General features: G+C 48.6%; 1 protein-coding gene across 1 annotated transcript in view; it reads right to left on the bottom strand.

The window, feature by feature from the left end:
- Positions 1-2,142: 2,142 nt before the first annotated feature.
- Positions 2,143-24,017, bottom strand: part of MAPK1 (mitogen-activated protein kinase 1) — a 78,672-nt gene continuing 56,797 nt past the window's right edge. The window contains exons 3-9 of the mRNA XM_027847468.1: positions 19,835-20,024; positions 12,693-12,809; positions 10,102-10,216; positions 9,430-9,561; positions 8,039-8,148; positions 5,924-6,053; positions 2,143-3,649 (exon numbers count right to left, since the gene is read on the bottom strand). Coding sequence (XP_027703269.1) covers positions 5,934-6,053; positions 8,039-8,148; positions 9,430-9,561; positions 10,102-10,216; positions 12,693-12,809; positions 19,835-20,024 — 784 coding nt within the window. The 3' untranslated portion in view covers positions 2,143-3,649; positions 5,924-5,933. The remainder of the gene's footprint in view (positions 3,650-5,923; positions 6,054-8,038; positions 8,149-9,429; positions 9,562-10,101; positions 10,217-12,692; positions 12,810-19,834; positions 20,025-24,017) is intronic.

The raw sequence follows: 24,017 nt of genomic DNA, 5'->3' as shown, positions 1-24,017 counted from the left end.
CACACACACACACACACACACACACACACACACACACACACACACACAGAGAGGACAACGGTGTTTGGGTAAGACAGGGCCACAATTTAATGATTTGATGTCAAAAGCAGTAAACACTCAATGAATCAGGTTGGTTGTTTGTTTTTCCCAAAGGTACATGTACAACATCCAAAGAGTCCACTGGAAATAGAAACCTTTGCTACTTACAATCGTTTTATACAGATTAACCAGCTCACAAATGCCACAAGAGAATGTTCAGTTAAAACAATACAATGAATAATATACATTCAGATTCTTAATAAAAATCTCCCTTTTCCATGTTTCTTTAAAACTTACCATCAATTAAGTCACTTATGCAGAGGTTAGGGGTACAATACTAAAAAGGCACCAACACGACAAAGCAGGTACAAACAAAGCCGTTTTTTCTGGGACATGGTCGGCGAGTGCCCTACGCGGAACCAGCCCAAGGAAGGGAGGACAGCACGGACCGCAGCGGCGTGTCACGGCCAGTGGCTTGGCATGGCCACACTTTCTCATGTGCTGTTCCGGGCTGGCCGGACTCTCTCACCGCCGCCATCTTGGCGGCACCGCTTTTCCAACAGCGGCACAGCCGTTTAGAAGCCCAAGTGCATTGAAAAGTATCAGCAGAAGGACTGCTCGATAGTTTTTTTTTTTTTAATGGCTGCATTTACAAAAATATTTCCCACCAAGTGGGGATTACTCGGAAACATTGATTTACAAATATAAAAGTACTTCGCAAGGGCCCAGATCACGTGCGTTTGCAGATGCAGGCATGGACATACTAGTACCATACTACAGACTACAAAAGTTACCAATTTCTTTAAAAATTATATCAACATAAGAAAAAGAGCTCCAACTTAATAGCTGCTCTGAAATGGTCTAAATGTGATGTGGAACAAATGGCGGGCAGTGTGGTTTTTCATCCAGGATGGCCACTCAAAACTCATCTGGGTCTCAGTTTCATCTCCTATAAAATGGGTGAGCTGAACTAGGTGATCTCTAAGGCCCCTTCGAGCATTAAAGGTCTGTGATTCCAGGTGCACGTGCTCAGCTGCTAAAAGCCTGTTTGGGGAACATCCCCCTAAATCGCTCTGATGTCTCAGAGCCAAAGCTCAAGCAGTTCAGTTGTGTCATTGCACATCTGGTGTCGTGGGTTTTGAAAGCATTTCAACCAAGGCCATGGTTAGCATGTTTCTAATGGGATTTCTGTTGGCATGCCCGATGCCAAGAGTGACTACAAACTTGTGGCCAAAGGTCTTGGCACCACCTTAGTGGGCTGCCCAGAGCACCAGATTAGTGATCCACCAAGGCTGTGGTTTCGAGAAGGATCTGAAGACCAATCTTTTAATACAGACAAAAGGGAGGCAGCATGGTCCAGAGGAAAGGTGCTGAATCTGGAGGCAGAAAACCCAGGTTCAAACCCACACCCTGTTTACTACATGTGTGACCTTGGACAAGTCATCTGAACTCTGTAAGCCTCAAGTTTCTTCATCTGTTAAAAAAAAAAAAGTGGGGGAGGAGTTGGCCTAAATCTTCCAGTTCTAAATCTATGTTCCTAGATAAATGCATCTGAAAAGCATAGGGGAGCAGGGGAAATGAAGCCATGCACACTCCTTACAAAATGAAAAGTGAGGACAGTTCCACGGCTACACCTGATTCCAGACTGATTCTAGAAATTCCCAGGAGAAGCACAAGCATGGAGGTGAAAGTCAGATGAAAAGCCCAGTGTCTGTGACCCAAGAAACCCAACTCGGCTTTGCCAACAGAGCCGAGGGTGAGGCCCGGAGGGCTCGCCAGCGTGGAGGCTGCCCTCGAGAAAGGGCTGGGGATGGAAATCCTGCAGGATCACAGCCTCCCACCCAAGAGTCCTTCCAAAGGAGAACAGTTCTTGGTCACGATTTTTTCCCTACTACATCTCTAATACCTAGCACAGGAATCGAGGAAAACTGAGGCCACACGCTCCCTGTACACCGGAGGATAAGAGTCTGGGCAGAGCTTTGTACAAAGGTCACCTTCACTGACCACCCGAGGCAGGCGAGCGCTCTGCCCAGGGATGCCAGCTGAGCCTGACTGCCCATCCAAACACACTAGCCCAGAGAAAAGCAAAACTAAACCTTAACGTTAGTGTGAAGATATCAGACTTAAATTTATTTCCATGAATTACAAGTGCATTTCTGTTCATATTAGCAGGCAGTCTTTTATAGAATCCATTCTCCATTGCTGCCCAAATCAAACAAGGAAGAGGAAAGCAGGGGGAACAAGAAGCTAAAAACAGAATTCTTTCTCCGAAGGTACTTGTTGGAAAACAACTCAGAGGTAACGAGAGATTTTTTTTGTCTCCATAGATAGGCATGGGGCTTAAGACAGTCGTCTGTGCACAGAAAGCAGTGACAGTCATGCGAGGGCACGGTCATTATCTGGAACAAGGCAGGTTTCTCACCACGGAGAGGAGAGCAGCGGAGGGAGGAGAGAGGAGGCCCAGCACGGGCTGGGACACCGGGGAGATTCCACGGCCACGACCTCGGGAGGAAGCTCCTGGCCGTCACTGAGGACGGAGGACTCTGGTGCTGGGTTTTGCCCCGGCACGGTGGGAGGGTAGGTTGGGAACAAGTAGGCGAGGCAGACATGCTACAGGAGCAGGAAGAGCGGCACTTCCTTGCTCGGGGCACAGGCGCCCCTCCCTCTGCTCCTACCCCAAGAAAGGTCAGACCCACTGAGCTGCCCAGCTCCCTCCTCGAGGGCGGGAGTCCACACTCACTCAACTCTCAGGCTGTGATCCATGGCAGTCAGCTGCCCCAGGGGGTGGGGGTGGGGTGGGGACAGGGTCTTTTTGCATACATTTTGTAAACACTCACTACTGCATATAACATGAGCTTTGGAAGGGCCCCGAGAAACGGGACAGGGAGCCACCGGACACCAGCACAAACACGCTGTGGGATGGCCAGCTCTGGCCTCTGGAACAAAATCCCAATTTCCTAGGAGCTGGACAAAGGGCATGCACTCTTGAAGAAATCAGCCCCCCCCATCCATGCTGGGTCTAGTAAAATGGCAGCCAAGAGCATCCCTGGGATGAAGGTGAAAGACACACTTGCTAGGTTGGCTGACTTCTAATTAAGATTGATTTCAGTGATTCCTGCTTGGGGTAAACAGTCATGGTTCAAAGTCGAAGTGCAAACGAGGGGGTGTCACTGACGTAAAGTGCCCTCAACAGTCCTAATCTAGCTCTCTCTCCAACACAACGGGATAAAACAAGATGCCAGTGACTGAAGCCAAGTCAGGGAAATGGAATCTACCGCGTCAACTCGAGGGTCCCCGGGGAAGGGGTCTGGCATCGGTGCAGGAGTGGAAGGAACCGCTGCATCTCTCAGACCGGAAAGCGAGCAGGAGACTAAACGAATGGTGAGCAGTCAGTGTCCTCGGACAAGTCACCAATGGGGAACACACACGGGAGTGTCAATCACGATTCTTCAGGCTGAAAGAATTCATCAAAAGCAGAGAAGCCACAACTACCAGAAGCCGCCCCTCGGAACGGCTCCGAGGAGTTAAAAGTGGAGAAGCCGAGACAGGCCAGAGGGACACGACCAAGGAAGTGGGAGAGGAATGTCCCTGCAGAGCATGTCAGGGTCCCCTACGGAGAGAAGAGAGGGGCACGTTACTGGAGGCGGGCCAGGCAGGGGCTCCGGCCCCTCGGAGCACTCTGCCGAGGAAGGCTCCGCCTCTGAGACGTGGTTTCAATACCGCTCCCAAAGCGAGTCTGACGTCGGTGTGGGTGCCCTCTCTCAAACCCTCCCTCCACACATGCGTGGGCAGGCAGCATGGTGACCTTCTGTGGAGGAGAACCACCACCCCCTCACTTGGGCATGTGCTTGGCCAAGAGAAACCCAGCCTCCCGGTGACGCTGCCGCCTAGGTCTTTCTGGCTTTCAAGAAGCTGTCAGACTTTTGCTGGGGGCAGGTGAGAGAGTAACTATGGAAGGAATCAAACATTTATTAAGCACCTACTATGTGCTAGGCACTGGGCTAAGTGCTTTACTCATTTGATCCTCACAACAGCACTGCCAGGGAGGTGCTGTGGTACCATTTTATAGTTGAAGAAACTGAGGCAGACAGAAATTAGGTGACTTGCCCAGGGACACTGGCTAGCATGTGACTGAGGGCGGATTGGAAATCAGGTCTTCCTGACTCCAGGGCTCTACCCACCTCGATGCCTCTGAGTCCTGGGTCACGGCCACACCATCACAGTAAGGCCAATGGAGGAAAGAAGGAAGGAGGCCAAAGAGGAAAGAAGATTTCCCTATTTTTAAAGATGTGCTTATACTATAGAGAAATGACTATTTTAATAAACCCTGAGAAACTGGAGAGCTGCAGACTGCTTTCCTCTGGAAGTGTGTGTTGTTGGGCAGGAGAGAGCTCAGACATGGATTAGCTGTCTGACCCGGGGCAGCCCTGCAAGCCCTCTGAGCCTCAGTTTCCTTCTGTAAAAAACAGGAATCACGACCACTTCCCAGTTTAGCCACAGGGCTTTTGAGAAGCCCTGGGTGGGGGGGGTGTCAAACAGATCATTCAGTGTATTCCCGGGTCAGAGAGCTGGGCCGAGGGACAGGTGACAGCCGCCGGTAGAACGTGAGGGTTAATGGCAGGGAACGTTGGGGCCCTCCACTCGGTGGGTGCTTGTGTTCTGCATCCCCACTTAGAAAGCTTGCTGGGCCCGGGAGGGGGAAGGGAGGAGACCTGTGTACTGGGGAGCAGTGATGGCTTGGGGACCAAAGTCAGGAGGAAGAGGTCAGGGCACAGCCTGGAGCCTTCCACAGGGGAGCCAAGCGGCAGGCTTGGCAAGGACAGCCTCTGAGGGAGGCAGCATTGTATGAGCCATGGGACCTACGGGACCTTGGGAGCTTCGAACGATACTAGCAATGATAATGGCGAGCACTGGCTTGAGTGTCCCCACGTCATCTGCCCACGTCCTCTCGTGATCCTCACAACCACCCCAGCAAGGATGGGCTAGCAGGCTCATTCCCATTTTACAGATGAAGACACCAAGGCAGAGAGATTCAGTGACTCGCCCGGCTCACACAGCTGCTAAGCCCTGAGGCCAGATGTCACCTCGAGTCTTCCTGACTCTTCGAGGCCACCCATCATCCTGGGCAAAGAATGGGGGCCAGACGAGATGACCTCCGGGGTCCTTCACGGTCCCCAGGTTCCCATCACCCATGCTGTCAGAGTCTTGGCTTTCAAGGCCCTGGCACTTCTGACCTCTCGGGCCTCATCAGCATTGGCACTCACCACCCTGAGCAGCTGCTTGCTATTCAGACTTTAATTAACCCTCAATTCCTATGGTTAAAGCAGGGCCCAGCCTACAAGGCCTGGAAGAAGGTGGCAATTCTCACGCACGAGGTACGAGTGCCTGCCCTGAGCTCTGCGTTCTCTGAACTTCTACAGTCCACTACACCATTAGACAAGCCTCCACTGACGTTCTCTGCCACTGCCCAATAGTACCCTGGGGTACTCTACCCACTGAGCCACCCTGCTGCCCATCCCTAGAGGACTTGGTGGTCTGGGTGACCTGCGGAGGATCAATGTTTCTGGCTAGAAAAATCCACCACGACTCCATAAAGGCCTGGACTGGCAGTGGAGACAGCGTGTGAATTAAAATCACCACACCAGGGCTGGCAGCGTCTTGTCTGACACTGAAGGCGTGACTCTCAATTCAGATTGATTGACCCAAAGCCGCAGCTTCCTCCCCTGTAAACCGGGGGCTGCAATCCTTGCCTCCCCTGCCCCATCAGGCTGTCGAAGGGACATGCTTTGAAAAACAGAGGGCCACAGAAGGGCACGCCCTCACCCAACAACTCCCCCCTTGGCCCGGGGCCCTGATTTCCTGGAGACGGCGGAAGCAGCGTTACCTGTAAAAGTTTAAGAAGATCGGTACCCAGGTTGGAATCGGGCAGTCTCTTCAAAAATCAGTTCTTTCAGCTTCTCCTTGGGCAGGTCATCCAGTTCCATGTCAAACTTGAACGGGGCTTCGGCTACAGGCTGGAAAAAGGAAGGAGACCGTGTGTCAGCTGGGGAGCGCTGCTAAGTTCCTGAGAGAGGGAACACGGTCTGGGTCCTAAGGGGATCAGTCAGTACAACAGAAATCGCGGCTACAGCGGCATCGGTCTAGGCCACGGCCAGAGAACGGCCTAGACCTAGACTGGTGTGGCCCCAGCAATGGGGCCACCCAGGAGGAGTCACTGTGCACACGTGAGCCGCCTCGGTTCCCTTCACTTCACCAAATACTTACCGAGTGCCCAAGATAAGCAAGGCAATGAAAGACTTCCTTTGGCGTTTGACCAGGCTCCATAAATAGATCTCCCTGCTGCTCAAGCCAAATGCCCTCCCCAGTGACCCAGCTCTCTCCTGGCCTCCAGACCTCCACTCTGGCTCTGCGGGAAGTAGGGATATATCTGTTCCCACCATTTGGCAGAAGGGACATGTCACCCCAAGGTGGAACCAACTTCCAATGTGTTTTCCCACAGAAACTCTGTTATAAAATGATGGTTCGGGTCGCCAGTACTATAATTAAGAGACATGATAGGTTCAGTCGGCATTTATGGCTGCTCTGGGATCTAACCACCATTTAAACCATTGTTTTCTTTGGGGAAATGTGTTTCAAGTTCCAAGTAACTGCCTCAGAAACCCTGGCATGCACCCCATTTCCACGCGCACGTGTGCGCGGGAATCCGTGCACACAGTGTTAGAGGTCTGTCACCTGAAGAAGCCACAGTACGTTCCCCTCCCGGGATGTGGTTCTGCAAGGGCCCCCGGCCTCAGTTCATTAGACAGCAGACGTTTAGGTAGCACTCCAAGGTTTGCTAAGCGCCTTACAAACGTCCCAACCACCCTGCAGGCTTGTCGATTGTCACTTGTCACAGACGAACCCAGAAGATACAGGGTCAGCGCTGGAAGGCGTGCATCGTGGCACAACAGGGACCTGTGGTTTTGGAGTCAGAGGGGCCGGCTGGAATCCTGCCTCTGCCACTTGGAATGTGAATGAACTCAGGCAAGTGACAACCCCCAGCTCATCTCAGGGGACAGGTAGGACAGGAATTATAACCCCCACTTTAAAGATGGTGAAACAGGTAGAGAGGGATTAAGTGACTTTCCAAGAGTTACTGAAGACTGCCAACGAGGAGTCTGGTGTAAACACCAGCTGTGGAGCCCCAAGGACAGGGAGCCACTAGGGTGGAGAGATTGCCCTTGGGCAGGACTTTGGACTCTGAGACCAGACTGGGGGGTGGTTCGTGCTGCAGACACGGCAGCGTTCTCTTGGGAACTGCTCTTTGGTGGAAGTGATGTGGGCTGACCGAGCTGTATTAGGGAGAGCTATGAGGGGACTTAGCACGCGCAACTGACAGACCACAGGAATTGTTCATTTTCGTCCTTGTCTCCTCAGTGCTCAGCCCAGTCTGGACACACAGTAGGAGCTTAACAAATCGCTTGCTGAAGGTCAGCAGTGACCATGTGTTTAGCCTCGGGATGGCCAGAGGGCTGGTCCCTCCTCACATGTGCTTTCCCAAGCACTCGTTCTCTATGCCCAAGCTTCAGGGGCTTTGGCTGGTAAGGAAATCGTGGCACAAGCCTGTCCCCAGCTTTCCATGCTAGATGAACACACAAGGAGGGACCTGGTAGGTGGCCTTGACTTTGCCAAGAACACAGCACGGTTATGGGGGTGTCAACAGTTTTAAAAGCAAAACCCTGTACAAAGCTTTGTAAATCTTAAAGTGCTACATGAATGAGTTTTTTCTTAAGAACACACTTCCTTGGCCTTCCCCAACAGCTCCTCCCCTCCCTGGTGCTGTCTTTTAAGTGCCCCCAGCAAATATCGCCAGCGTAGCCTGACTGTCCATGCATGATGGGATGACAGATGGCGACCAGGGAGGTGGGCCGCTCCAAAGCCGGCCGGGGAGAGAATTCTTCAGCGATCTCCCTCATGTTAGGAAGCAGCCCACCCAAGAGGAGCCTCACCCACTCCTTACCTCGTCACTCGGGTCATAATACTGCTCCAGGTAGGGATGGGCCAGCGCCTGCTCCACCTCGATCCTCTTGTGAGGGTTAAATGTCAACATCTTATCCAACAAGTCCAGAGCTAGAACGAGAACCAAGTTGAGTTGGAAAAAAAAAAGGGGGGGGGGGGATGTGACAGAAGGAACCTGCTCCTGGGCTCATCGGCCTCTAAAAGGACTTAACAAAGACACGAACTCGTCCTCAATGTCCTGGGCTGCGGCCACACCTGCTGGCTCCTGAGGCTGAGCTCTGGGCTCAGGGCACACGGGCAAACTACCGGCCATCCAACCTGGCTGCTCCAATCCTCAGACCTGGCTGACGGTAGGGAATCCAGAGCCACACGGCCCTGCGCCAGTCACCTTCCTAAAGCACAGACCTGACCACGTCACTCCTCTCCTCGACACCAGCTCGTGTCTGACTCTAGGTCATAAAAGGACCGTCATCCCTGGCACCCATCTACCCGGCCACGTCATCCCCCTTCCAACAGTGCCCAGGTTGGTCAGACTGGCCTTCTCCATGGGAGACGCACTGGCTGCCCCCGGGCAAAGCCTACAACGCACTCCCACCTCCCCCTTGCCTCTCAGAATACCCCATCTTTTTCCCAACTCAGAATTTCCTTCCTGGATGTCTGTCCTCCCGCCTGGGCTGACCCACACTGCAAAATTATCACACCTATCCTTCCTCTGAGCTCCCTGACGTCAAGATCTCACCCATTCCACTCTGGTGGCCAGTTCCTTCCTGCCACTGAGATAGCGACAGGTTCAGCCACCCAAAAGAGCTGCTGGCACACCCGGCCGGAGCCCGGGCAAACTGGAGACGCAGAAACGGTTTTCTGCTTCACTGCACTGCTACAACGAGCCTGGCAAGCGGATCGCACACAGACACCACAACACAGGTGACATAGCTCAATCAGGAAGGTGTACGCCAATCTCACAAGGGACGCACGATGCATATGTGAAGTCGTGCATCCAAAACACCACCTCTGGGAAGCAGACCAAGATAGCCAGACCCACCTCAGCACATCAGTCTGATGAAAGACCCAAGCAAACAGGCTGGAAAAGACAGATGGGCTACGGGTGGGCTTCTGATCAACAACGGGGAACATTCCTGCATCTGGGCCCCAGAACCGAGAAAAAGGGCGGCGCTGTCAGAACAGGGACTGGAGGAACCAGAGCTGACTGACACGAGACAAACAACTGGCGTGGCCCTCACCCCCCCCACCCCCACAAGAGCCAAAGAAGCGACCTAATCAGCCAAGAGGGAAGAAAGGCTGCTTCGTCCATCGCTTCCAGGTCTCCGGGGCAGACACGCTCACCACCTGACCATCGCAGAAAATCCTCCGGCCGGCCGGAGGAGCGCGTACCTTTGGGGTCAGCGTTGGGGAAGAGTCTATTCCATGGCACCTTGTTTTTGTGAGGAAGAGACAGCAAATAGTTCCTGGCTTTTAAGTTTATTATGCAATTCAAGTCTTCTTGGGATGGGGATCCAAGAATGCCTAGCAAAAGAGAGGGATTGGATTTTACAATACAGAAGCATCTTAGAAATGTTAGAGAAAGGTAGAGGGGCTGGCCCGTGCCACCATCGACATCCTGATCTACAGACAGGGAAGCTGAGACTCAGGGAAACAGCCTATCACCAAGCTAGCTGGTAAGAGAGCTAGCGCTCGAACCCAGAGCTCTCCACCCCACCCCCACCACGTCAAGCAAGGAAACGTCTACCAGCAAACACTCGTCTGTCACCATACACAGCACACATCTGTGGGGCCACATCCACAGACGGATGGGGAAGATGCACCAGCAATGAAATGACCCCTGTTGCCTTTCCCACGGGTGCGACATCCCCCAACCCCCACCCCCTTTCCTTCACGGAGAGTGTGAAAGCTATCCACAACGTGGGGAAATGAAAAACAATGACAATTCGTGTCTAGGCTACAAAATCAGCCGCCTGAATTAAGTGAAGGCTTTGGACCACAGCGAGAGAGGCGAGCAGGTTACAGGGCCGAAGCTTTGGAAATGGAGGAAACACGGAATCTTACCAAGAATGTGGTTCAGCTGATCAAGGTAATGTTTTCCAGGGAAAATGGGTCTGTTGGAGAGCATCTCTGCCAGGATGCAGCCCACGGACCAGATGTCAATGGACTTGGTGTAACCCTGGAGGAAAGGAGGAGAGAACGGGACAGCGTCAGCCGAACGGCAGTCATGGCAGGCAGCAGCTTCATTCCCACTCATTTCTAAAGGGAGGTGCAGCATTTCCTCCAGCTGGTCACCTGATCCTGAGAAGAGCCTCGAGGCTTCACCGGATAGGCCCAAGGGCTCCGTGGCCCCACAGCATGGCCGATTACACAGCACGGGCCCGACTCACCGGGGCTCTGGTCAGGGAGGAAGCGCCAATGCTGGGGACTTACCTGCAGACAGAAAGTGCCAGCCACGGAGCTAAAGAACTTGAGGGGCCGAGCGAGAACTTGGGCCCAGGCCTTCTGCTCACCAGCCTCCACCACAGAGGTTTCTCGAGATGACCTGAGAGCTTGTCTGCCTCAGGCCTCCCACAAACATTCCATATGGAGTGAAGAGGTAGGCCCAAAGGGGCCCCCATTCTAGGGACAGAGTTCGGGAGGACCAGAGGTGCAGCAGGCAAGGAGGGCCAGAAGTGTCTGAGGGAAGGCATCCCAGAGGAGGAAGAGAAGGGCTCAGAAAGCCACAGCCCAGGCAAGAACTCCTGGGCAACTCGGAGGAGGAGGGAGGCACAAAGTCAGCGTGGCTGCCCTGCCCGGAAGCCAAGCAGAGAGCACATCAAGGGTTATGACGTGAAATATGGCTGGAAAGGGGCAAAGGGGAGCTGGAAGGGTGGGGAACCCACACTACACAAAGCAGTTTGTGTTTTACCGTGTGGGTGATAGGGAAGAGCACTGGATACCAAGAAAACATCGTCATGGGAGCAGAGCCCTGACCCAGAGATGGTCCCTCCCTTCCTCTAGTCTGTATCTCCTCTAACTAAGTCGATCAATCCTCTGCCCCCCCCCCCACCAAGGATTTGCAACACGCTCTGAAGAGGCAGAGGTGATTATGAAAGCTGTAACAGACAATCTTAAATATAATAAATCTCTACTTATCTATCTCTACACACACACACACACACACACAGCTTTTGCACACACAAAATGAACGCAGTTGGGATAAGGAAAAGCCATCAACTGGGGGGAAATCTTCACATTTGATGTCTCTGATAAAGGTCTGTTTCAAGATACATAGAGAACTGATACAGTAAGTGGTCAAAGGCAATGGATGAACAGAGTTTTCAAACAAAGAACCATTAACTACTGATCAACCATATCAGAGAGTTCTCCGAACAATTAATAAGAGAAATGTAAATTAAACCAATTTTAAGGTTCTAACCACCGGTCCATAAGATCAGTAAAGATAACAAGATGAAAGAGCTTAATAGCAGAGACTTTCTGGAAAGGCAGGAAACGTAATGCTTTCGACAGGGCTAGAAAACAATCTGGAACTATACTGCTACAAGATCACACTGCACACACCAGACCTTTTTTCTTGGTGAGCTACTGCTATGGTTAGACCACTAGGAAGTCCAAGAAAGGGGAAAGGGCCCTTTCCCCTTTCTTGGACTTCCTTGTGGTATAATCCTATAGCTAGCTATTATATTACATATACAAAAAATACTCAGAGCAGCATTTTCCAAAAAACTGGAAACAAAGTAGATACCCATCAGTTAGGGCATCACTGAAAAACCTGTAGCCTAAGAATGTAATGGTATATAACTGCACTCTAAGAAATGACAAATACGAAAAGTTCAGAGAATCTTGGGAAGGTCCCTACAAGCAAATGCAGAGTAAAGCAGGGAGAACTGAGAGAGGAACCGAGTCAACTTTAGAGCAGGTGTTCTGAACACGGCACCCGCAACCTTCACTTTTAAACATTTTGTTAACAATATTTCATTAGCATCATGTGATTGAGAAAATCCTTTCATGTGTTAAGTCAATCAATCACCACTTATGAAGGGTGTCCTATGGGCCAGACAGTCTGCTGTAAAGCACTTCCCCTTAGAACGTAAGCTCCCTGAGGCCTGCACTGTCTCCCTGCTTGTATCTGTATTTCCAGCATTTGGTACGGTGCCAAGAACACACTAGGTACTTGCCTAACAATACACGTAACCTGTATCCAATAATAAGTAACGTTTCACAACTGATGCACCAGCCAGATCTGGGGAGTGGAGAGAAAACCCTCCATGATCCTAAAGTGTCAGCCTGTGGAGCAACCCCAGCTCAAATTAAGGGGAGCCACTGACGAACAGCAGGAGAGACGACAGCTTAGAAGAGGTGAGAGCTCGGCCCGCCACACGGCTCTGTCGCTGAAGAAGGGAGAACTGTGTGAGCCTACACGTCTTGCTTCTTAATGTCCTCACTCATGTCCTCCTGACTGCCTCCTGATGGCACGGTAAGGGCAGGCCCTGGACTCTTAAAGGCTCCGCCAATGAAACACAAGCCTTAGCAGGTCTAAGAACGATGGAAATGAATTTTGGGAGGGGTGTGTATCCCTTGTCCAAGGACCATCCTAACTGTGGAGCTGACTTTTCCCTGTGTGACAGTGGGACGCCCAACTGGGGACTGACCTTGGAATTCAGCATAATTTCAGGTGCTCGGTACCAGCGTGTGGCCACGTATTCGGTCAGGAAGCCAGTGTGGTCGTGGTCTGGATCTGCAACACGAGCCAGGCCAAAGTCACAGATCTGAGAAACACAAAAATGGAATCATCACGTACACGGTCAATCCACAGCATCGCGCAGTCAGCCGATGGCCAAGCTTTAACAAAACAGAGGTTACATTTTAAAACCAGTGAAATGTCTCCCAAGGACCAGTTTCCAAGACCTGAAGAAGTCCCATCAAGTGCTTAGCAAACTTTCTTCAGATAAAGTTCAGTGGAGTGGGAGTGCCCTTTGACGAAAAGGGAAAGGTAAGATTCAGTGAGATGGAATAGTAATGATCTCGGAACATACAATCTAGATGCAGTCCCCACCACTGGGAGACTTCACATTTCCTCTGGAAAATCAAATGCAAATCAGTATCAAAAATGAAAAAGAAGAAATCCCAAGAAACAAAGAAGAAATGAAGAATATCATTAGAGTCTATTTTGCTCAACTATATGTTAGTAAGTTAAATGAAATGTATCAGTATTTACAAAAATATAAAACATCCAGATGGACTGAATTAAATCATTTTAAAATCCAATCTCAGGAAAAAAACCAAGTAAGACATAAATGAGTTCCCTCCCCCCCAAAAAACCCTTGGATTAATATGTAAATTCTATAAAATGTTCAAAAAACAATTCCAAAAATTACACAAACTGTATAGAAAAATAGGAAAAGGATTGTGCCAAACTCTTGATAATACAAATACGGTCTTGATACACTAAACAGGGAGAATCAAAACAAAGAAAACCACAGACCAACATTAATGCACACTGATACTAAAGCTTAAAATAAAATACTAAGAAAGAGGTATCACAAAGTTTATACCCTATGACCAAGTTGTATTTCTACCAAGAACATAGGGTTGATCTAATACTGGGAAAATTATTAACATAAAGGATTATATTGATAACAACAATCACGATTTAACAGTAAAGGCAAACACTCTTTTCTATTACAAACATTAGAAAACATGAAAATAAATGTACCTTTCCTTAACATGGTAAATAGTATATATCTAAGACTAAGGCAGCAGTAAGGATGTCCATTGTCACTATTTCTGTTGGACAAAATGCTAGAAATTGTGGCTACTGGAATAACACAAGAAAAAGAAATGCTATGAACATGTATCAGAAAAGAAATAAAGTTCTAGGTTTCTTTTCAAATGGCATACTTGGAAAACTCAAAAGAATCAAATAAAAATTAACTGAAACAATTTCAGTCAAGTTGCAGACTATAAAGTAAATCCACAAAAACCATCAGCATTTATATATATTACCAAAAAATCCAGCAAGAAGAGATTAAAAAAAGAAATTCCACTTCAATAACTAGAAGATGTATACTTAGGAGTTTACCAACCAAGATACGCACAGGAGCTATATGAATACAAGTATAAAATACTCTTTATACAAATACAAATAGACCTAAATAAGTAGAGGAATGTGAATTGTTCAGGGCTGGGCTGGGCCAATAGCATAAAAACATCAATCCTGCTTAATTTCCTTATGTAGTTCTATACCAAACTACCAAAACACTACTTTGCAGAATTTTACGAAAATAATAAAATCCATCTGCAGCAACAGAGAGACCACTATTAAGTCTATATCCCAAAGAAAGAGGAAATGGACTTTTAGTTACAAAAATGTTTATAACAGTTCATTTTGGTGTCAAAGAACCAGAAACTAAGGGGAGGGAGGGGGTGTGTGTGTGTGTGTGTGTGTGTGTGTGTGTGTGACAACTGGGGAACGGCAAAACAAATCATGAATATCAATGGAATGCGATGAAATTGTGCTGTAGCACTTAACACAGTACATGGCACCTACTTGCAGCTTAATCATTTTTTTGATTGACTGACCGAAATGAAGAAAGAGAAGATTTTGAGATGAACTCAAGAAGACTCACATGATCTAAGGCAGTGTGAAGCGACCAGATCAAGTGAACAATTTATACTATAACATCAATATTGTAAAAATAAATAATTCTGAAAGACTGCAGAACTGTGATCAGTGCAATGATGGGCCGTGACTCCAGAAGCCCGATGACGAAGCATCCTACCTGACAGAGAGACGGTGGACTGATGTGCACCACGAGACTCACTATGGAACACGACCAATCTGGTTTTGCTTGACTATGCTCATTTATTACAAGGATTTTGGGTTTTTTTCTTGGGGGGGGGGGTTGGAGAAAAAAATAAATGTTTCATAATAAAAAAATTAATTAAAAATAAGGAAAAAAGAAAATTTAATAAACTTTATGCTTTTGGGAATAATTAAGCCATAATATAAAATATCTTCTTAAAAAACTGTTTGAAAGAGAAATAAACAATTCTTCAGTATTTCTGCACAAGTTCATCAGGACATAATCTGATATAATCTTACAATAATCATGATGACAAACCCAGTTTTTTTTTTAATACACCCAGTGTTAAGAGAAGTTTTAAAGCTAAAAAAAAAAGGAGGGGAAAAAACCCACACAATTCTAACGGTTGGAGTACATCTGTGTGTGTATGTTTTTTTTTAAACCAAAAGCAAATCCATTTAAATTACAGTATTCATCAAAACACAAGCATAAGAGGGAGAAACCTTGGATACAGGCCTGCACAAATTTTCACCTCTCCCGCCCATACTTATCAATGGCACTCCCACATGATCTGTTTCATAGTGAACACAACCACCCCTCCAGCTGCCAAATGTATTTGGCATGCCCAAACAAATTCAGATAAATACCTCCTGAAAATGAAAAAGCACATGGCGCCCAGCTCCACCCACAAGGGAAAGAAAAGGTGGAGAAGAAAGGCAAGGTAAGCTCATTCACCCGAAGGTCTGAGCTGGGTTCAACCCTGCATGGAGGGAAGCCCCAAACACATTCGATTCAGCTCCATTCAACACGCTGAAGGGCCTGGGGTAAGAAGTGCTAGGAGATACATTCTCGAAGCATATACACAGATACACGGAGAGAATACACAGATGATACACAGAGGAAAAGTACAACATAGCCTTGACCCTCAAGGAGTTGACAACTAAAAGAGAGAATGTAACGTAGATGGAGACAGGACGACACAAGAGGAGATGCGCTAAGGGCCAAGGAGAGATTTTTAAGATGGCAACAATGTATTCTCTTCTGCAAGTTGACAGACTGGCACTGGGGGAGGGGAAGAGCCCGAGTTGGCCCAGAAGCCAAGGTGGCCTCTGAGAGTACGTGAATCACTGCTGGGCACACCAAGTGGGAGGACTGATGAGAATGGCTCTTCTCCATTTAGAAGAATCTTTTGAGTTGGAAAAGATGACAAAGGTCACACCGTTCAACCCACGCCTCCCGAGAGTGGACCGCATGTCAGCTTCACATCCAGCCGGGCCATCATCTCAGCATCTTCCTGCCACTACTGGTCTGCTCCTCCCCATCGGCACCAGATCAGAGCCCTGGGCTTTCCTGGATCCACACCCAAGTGTCGGAGTAGAGCCACTGACCACTGGAGCTCCTGCCTCACGAGGCAGAGCAGATGACTGGTGGCCAAGTGGGCGAACACTACGTCATGAGTGGACCGAGACACCAGCCCGTTCTTGAGCTGCTCACCATCTTCCTGCCAACCACAGTCCTCCACACACACACTCCGCCATCTCCCCCTCGAGCCCCTCTGATGTGCGTGTGTGTGGACGACTTTCAAAAACCACTGAGACAGACAGGAAACGAGGCAGATAGGCCGACACCTGCTCGTGTTCTTGGGTGGGGGTGGGGGATTTAATAAAGATTTTTTCTCAGATTGTCCCGCTACCCCATCTCAACTGTCCCTCATGCCTAAAGCATACACTGTCCTCACCAGCAGTTCTTAGACTCCCAACTCTTTCACTGAAGAGCTATGCTGTGTATGAGGCTCTTTTCTGGTCCCCTAGCTGTCAGCACCTTCCAACCCCAAAATTAACCTGTACGGACTTCTATGCGTTTTAGGTCTATTTATATGCACGTGTTAGTCGTCCCCCAAAGAATGGAAGCCCCCTGAGGACAGAGGCTGTTCTGCTTGTCTTTGTATCTCAGGTGTTTAGCACAATGCCCGCATGCAGTAGGTGCACTCTCCAAAGTCACCTAGGAAAGCCGTACTGAGCATTCCCAGGGAACTCTCTTCCAGGCTCCGCTTGGAGATGTCCAGGGATATGGCACACACACAGCCTACCATGTGACTGAGGGACAGTTTCCCCTTCTATGGAGCCGAATTTGCCGATCTGTGACTTTCACCTTGCAGTTCCTTGTCCTGCCCTTTGGGGCCAAGAACAAACCCAACTGCTCTTCAACAGGCTGGTACTTCAAAGGCCTGAAGAAAACTACCCCTCCCCCGACTCCTCTTCTGCAGATAACATCTGATAATCACTAAAACTGGCCAATATCATGAAAGGACAGAACTGGGGGGGAGGGGGTGGAAGGAGGCAGCGGGTCATGTGGCTTACCAGTTTTACTGAAATCTAGCTTCTCCAGCAGTCTTGCTCAGGTTTTCTGCCTGGCATTCCAGGCTCTGCACAATCTGACCCCAGCCCACGTTCCTAGCCTCTGTCCATACCGCCGTATCTAGCCGCACAGTCTATGCTCTCCCCCTCGTGCGCTACATGCCACCATGGCCTCTGGGGGCACCGTCACCTCCCCCTGGGATGTCCTCCCCATCTCCTTGTTCTGCCTGCTGAATTCTTCCTCCTCTACAAGTCATGTCCAGATGCCCCAACCACAGACCTTAGTCAGAATCATCACTGTCTGTGCCTGTGTCCTCTGAGCTCAGGGAGGAGAGAAGAAGTCTTCCCCAGCACTTACAGGACTGTTCTGCAAAAAAAACCGCTGTTATACCCGGGAGGTAAACTAACAGTCTCTGCAGCACCCCAAGAGCTTATCCCAGACTCGTTGCTTCTATGCTTGTAACATTCGATGGGGGAAATGCTACCCAGCCATATTTATCTCTTGGACCTTCCAAATGACTGACCATGACCTGTCACCGGGAGGTTTGCCAGTGGATGGGCCAATCAGCAATCCACTGAACTCGGAAGTATCTTCCACAAGGCCTGGAATTCAAGAAAACTGTCACACTCAACTCCACAGCACCCTGGGATGGCTGCCCAGGCAACAGTCACTGGCCTGTGTGATGCCTGGCCCAGAAACCCAACTGATCCAAAGCTGACTATACCTCGCCAGGCGAGGAAGCCAGAGCCCTGGACAGCAGAGCAGGCATTCCCAGCAAAGGACCGCTGGAGAGAGCTACCATCAGTCCAAGAGCACCCGGCTAATGAGGCCGTAAGCTGGCCTACTCCTGCCCATCTTAGAAATACCAAGGGTGCAGCAAACTTCTGGTTTGACTGTTGGCTTATCCGTGCACATCGTCCAGCCATCTTTCTTTCTGTCTCCATTAAATGCTTTGGCGATTAAAAGAGGACTCATTACTTTGAATAGCAAAGGGCTAATATGGAATAAACAGAAACACTAGCGTCAAGAATGGGTTTCCCCGATAGCAAACATAAGCAAGCACGTGGCTCGGGGCTAATTCCAGCAGGGTGGAGGCTTCCAGTCCTGTCTCACCCACTGCAGGTAGTGGGGACATGTTTTATCCAGCTGGCTTCTGTGACAGCACAGCATTGGAAAGATGCTGTTCCCAATGGCAAGGGGCAGCGGGCAGAGGAGAAGGCACTACAGAGAGAGCTAAAGAGCCTGAAGACGGCAGCATGGCAGGGCTCCTGCCACCGGTGCCAAGCAAACAGCCAAGGCCATGGGAGTGGGACTGCCCTGGGTGAGAAGAGCGGGAGGCGAGGGGGGCAACTCTGTGAGGACGTCTGCAGGGACAGAAATGGACTGAAGCAACAGGACACTAAGTCCTGCCTGAAAATAAGGCTCTTTGGGGAGCATGTGCTGGCCACAGATGGCTTCAAAGGACCATGTAGATGCTGCTGGAGCAGCCATGGCCAGGGTGATGGCCACTCTGCAAGGTCACCAGGACCTTGAGAGACAGGTGAGCAGATGCCAGAAGCTGCTAGACAGGAACCCTCAGAGAAGAACCAGCCAAGGAAGAAGCCTGGACACAAGAGCGATCATCTGACGAGGCTAAATGTCTTTTTAGCAATATATGTATGGGGTCTATGATACTTGTACTAGCAGTAACCCACATTCACAGCACTAAGAGTTTCTCTTTTATTTTATTTATTTATTTAGTTTTGCTTTTTTTAGTGAGGCAATCAGGGTTAAGTGACTTGCCCAGGGTCACACAGCTTGTAAGCGCCAAGTGTCTGAGGCTGGATTTGAACTCAGGTCCTCCTGACTCCAGGGCTGGTGCTCTATCCACTGCACCACCTAGCTGCAAGCGTTTCTCAAAAGCACCAGGGCAGTGTGCCTGTTTTACTCTGTGTGTACGTGTGTGAGAGAAAGACAGATACACCATCACTCTCACACACACACACACACACGCTCCCATCACCCCCCACACAGACATGATCTAGCATGCATCTGGCAGGGTCCGGAAGACAAAGCCCTTGGGGCTCTCAATGTTCAGTGTCAGATTTCACCAATGGAAATGCCGTGAGGAAGATGTGTGAGCTGCACCAGGACCCTGGGGACCTGACGTGCGGGTGCTGCCTCTGCTTCTCAGTCTGGGTGCTCCCGGGAGCAGGGGCTGCTGGGTTTTTCCATTTGGATCCCCGGCAGCTAGCCCAGTGCTTCATAAACACTTTCATTCTCTCTCTCCCATATATAGTGTTTCCCTCATGTTCCCAACAGATGCTTTTGGGGTTTGAAAACATAGTTACTCACTACTTTCACTTTGAGGAATCTACATAAGGAGTATGTATATGAGACCCGTGTGAGTCTTGTTCTAATTTTATGACTCCATAAGGCATGGGGATCTGGGACCAGATAAAATGGACGGTAACTCTTTGCTATTCCAGTAGCAACTGTTCTTTAGTGGGTCTTGAGAAGTCACCCACAACTTCCCCTGCCCCTCCAAAAAGCACTCTGCTACGACTGGCTGGAGGGTTAGGGTAAGCCCAGTATAGGAACGCACAGACAGGCCAAGATGAAACGCGAGGCGTCACGGAGCCCGGACTGACCTTGAGATCGCAGGTGGTGTTGAGCAGCAGGTTGGAAGGCTTGAGGTCACGGTGCAGAACGTTGGCTGAATGGATGTATTTTAAACCTCGTAGTATCTGATAAAGGAAATAACAGATGTGGTCATTGCTGAGGTGTTGCGTCTTTAGGAGCTTGTAAAGGTCTGTTTCCATGAGGTCCTGTACTATATATCTGCACCAGGAGATTAAGGAAAATCACTACTGACACCAGACGGCATCACAACGACGGTGCAATCACGTCACTGACGAAGCACCTGCGCACCCGGCTGCCCGGAGGCAAAGACTGCCACGGCACAGTCCCTTCCCTCAGGGGGCTTACATTCCATGGGCGGACAGATAAAAATCATCAGACAAGATCAGGAGTGAGTGACGAGGGAAAGGAGGGCCCCAGACAGAATCTGCTAAGGGCGTCTGAGAGGGGAGAGGATGAGGCCAGACATTCCTCCTCCCTGGCATCCCCAGCCTGGGAGTCGGCAGCGCAGCAGAGAGGGGGAAGGAGAACAGCTCAGAGCACGCTTTTCAAAACGTGGGTTACTTTTATTCAAGGGATTCAAAGCACAGCCAGCCTCAGTTTCCTCATCTATAAAATAGGGAAAATATCTGTCCTGCTCACTTCACAGAGATGTGCAGAACACCTGGAAAAATTCAGTCAAGTACTTTGTAAACTACAAAGTGCTTTAGCTGTTGGCCACCATCTTTATCATCATGTCTCTACCTCTCCTTAAAATGATACTTTTCAGGGGAAATCACCTCTAACCTGATGAAATCATACAAACTTCCTAGAACCTTTCAATAATATCTGAATATATCTCTTCAGGGTGGGTGGTAAAGACAACTGGCCCCCGGAAAGCAAGATTAGCTCTGTGCTCCTGAGCCCCAAGGACAACGCCACGGGGAGGTTACATCAAGAATGCCCCACCACACAAGAGAGCCTTTCAGAGTCTGCAGCAATGTGCTGGAGACCCATCCTCCGGCCTTATCCTCACAAGCAGCACCGCCCCCCCCGCCCCCACTTTCTGGGAAGGAATCTGTGGCCCAGAGGGAATGCCTAACTTGCTCAGGGCCCTATATATAACCAGTACATGGTAGAGATGAGATTCGAATTCAGGTCCAGCTGCATGCAGCCTTAGAAACAAACTTAACAAACAGAGACATCCAAAAGCCACCCCCATGGACCCTCTCAGACAAAGGCTGGAGGACCACCTGTCATCAGCTGCAATTGGCCTCCAGTCCCTACCAACTTGGTGGGTCTGTGACTGGCTGGGTGACTCCGGGTCAGTGGCTTGTCTGCCCTGGGCTTAGTTTCCTATAAAATCTATAAATTGACAAAAGGTCCAGAATATCAAGGGAACTAATGAAAATAAATGCAAGAGAAGGTGGCCTAACTGTACCTGATCTTAAATTGTATCATAAAGCAGCAATCATCAAAACTACTCGGTACTGGCTAAGAACTAGAGTGGTGGATCAGTGGAATAGGTGAGGTCCACAAGTCACAGTAGTCAATGACTACAGTAATCCACTGTTTGATAAACCCAAAGACCCCAGCTTCTGGGATAAGAACTCACCATTTGACAAAAACTGCTGGGAAAACTGGAAAAAAGTGTGGCAGAAACTAGGTATAGACCAACATCTTACACCCTAAACCAAGACAAAGTCAAAATGGGTACATGATTTAGACATAAAGACTGATACTATGAGCAAACCAGGAGAGCAATGAACAGTTTATCTATCAGCTAAAACAGAAGAATTCATGACCAAACAGGAGTCAGAGAACATTATGAAACGCAAAATGGGTAACTTTGATTACATTAAATTGAAAAGCTTTTGCACAGACAAAGCCAATGCAACCAAGATTAGAAGAGAAGCAGAGAAAGCTGGGAAACAATTTTTACAACCAGTGTCTCTGATAAAGGCCTCTCTTCTAAAATATATAGAGAACTGTGTCAAATTTATAAGAATACAAGTCATTCCACAATTAATAAATAAATGGTCAAAGGACATGAACAGGCAGTTTTCAGAGGAAGAAACTAAAGCTATCTATAGTCATATGAAAAAATGCTCTAAATCACTAGTGATTGGAGAAATGCAAATCCAAACAACTCTGAGGTACTACACCATACCTATCAGATTGGCTAACATGACAAAACAGGAAAATGATAGATGTTGGAGAAGATGTGGGGAAAATGGAACACTAATGCATTGTTGGTGGAGTTGTGAACTGATCCAACCATTTTGAAGAGCAATTTGGAACTATGCCCAAAGGGCTACAAAAATGTGCATACCCTTTGACCCACCAACAGCACTTCTAGATCTGTATCCCAAAGAGATCATAAAAAAGGGAAAAGGACCCACATGTACAAAAATATTTATAGCAGCTCTTCCTGTGGTGGCAAAGAATTAGAAATTGAGGTGATGCCCATCAATGGGGGAATGGCTGAATAACTGTGGTATATAAATGTAATGGAATACTATTGACCTATGAGAAATGATGAGCAGGTGGACTTCAGAAAAACCCGGAAGGACTTATAGGAAATGATGCTGAATGAAGTAAGCAGAACCAGGAGAATGTTGTACACAGTAACAGCTACATTGTGCGATGACTAACTTTGATAGACTTAGCCCTTCTCAGCAATGCAAGGATCTAAGACATCTCTCCAAAGGTCTCATGATGGAAAATCCTATCCACATCCAGAGAAAGAATCATGGAGTCTGAATGCAGATCGAAGCACACTATTTACTCTCCTTTTCTTTTCTTTTGTTTTGTTTCTTCTTTCTCATGATTCATCCCATTAATTCTAATTCTTTATATCATGACTAATGTGAAAATATGCTTAATATGAACGTGTAAGTAGACCCTATATCAGACTGCATGCCGTCTTGGGGAGAAGGAGAGGAAGGGGGAGAAAACTGAAAACTCAAAATCTTATGGAAGTGAATATTGAAAACTAAAAATTAATAAATTAATTAGTTAATTTTAAAAAATCTATAAGCTGAGAAGGCTGAACCTGAATACCAGGAGTACCCTGATGTTATCCAAGGACCCTGTTGTCCTTTGTGACATTTTCATATAAATGAGGGTCTGCAAAAAGATTCTGACGTGCACATTTTCCTTCTGGAATAATAGTAACATTAATCACTAACATCTGTACCGTGCTTGTTATGTGCCAGGCACTGTGCCAAGCAATTTACAATTACTATCTCATTTATCCTCACAACAACCCTCAGAGGTAGGTCCTATTATTATCCCCATCTTACTGATGAGGAAATTGAGACAAAAAGAGGTCAAGTGACTTGCCCAGGGTCACACAGCTAGTAAGTGTCTAAGGCTGGATTTGAACTTGGGTCTTTCTGACTCCAAGCCCAATGTGCTATCCCCTGGGTCACCAAGCTGCCCCCGAATTATATTAGATACTTATTAAATAAAGCAATTTGTCAGAATAAAAATAAACTGACTTCTTCGATTTTGCTACAAGACCTTCCTACAGTCACTTTCTCCTTGCCAGGAGTCAATTCTCTCAGACTCCTTGGCCTCCCATCAGAATGGTCACCCCAATTCACTTTGGAAACACTGAGATAAATCCCCCGTCACAGGACCTTTGAGTGGGCAAAGTGAATGACCTCTGATCCATTCTACAGGATACAATGGCCATGGAGGAGACGACTCCCCTTCAGAAGCTGGCCATCACCAAAGTGAGCCCAGCCACTTCTCGGCAGAAGACCCCACCTCAGCTAAGATGACCTTCGAGGCTGGAGAGGGTCCAGTTTTCTGCTCTGGGTGGGTAAGAAGTACTCCTGCCTTTTCCTAGGATAAAGATGGTGAGGAAGACACCTCACCAGTGAATGAAAGGTGGTGTCTCAATTTATGGTTTACTTGGGGGAAGGGAACAAGCATTTATCAAGTACCTACCACATGCCAGGCCCCTGTGCTAAGCATTCTACAATTATCATCTCATCTGATCCTTATAACAACCTTGGGAGGCAGGTGCTATTATTATCCCCATTTTACAGCTGAGCAAACTGAGGCAGCCAGAGGTTAAGTGACTAATCCAGAGTCACTGAGCTAGTAAGTGCCTGAAGCAGGATTTAGGTCTTCCTGACTCCTGCCCCGACAGCAGCTGGAGGGAACAGGAAAAGCTTCAGGTAGAAGTGATGCCCGAACCGAACC

This window comes from Vombatus ursinus, unplaced genomic scaffold (genome assembly GCF_900497805.2).
Source record: "Vombatus ursinus unplaced genomic scaffold, bare-nosed wombat genome assembly UNPS02015411.1, whole genome shotgun sequence".
NCBI lineage: Eukaryota > Metazoa > Chordata > Mammalia > Diprotodontia > Vombatidae > Vombatus > Vombatus ursinus.
This window is presented reverse-complemented; position numbering and strand designations above follow the sequence as displayed.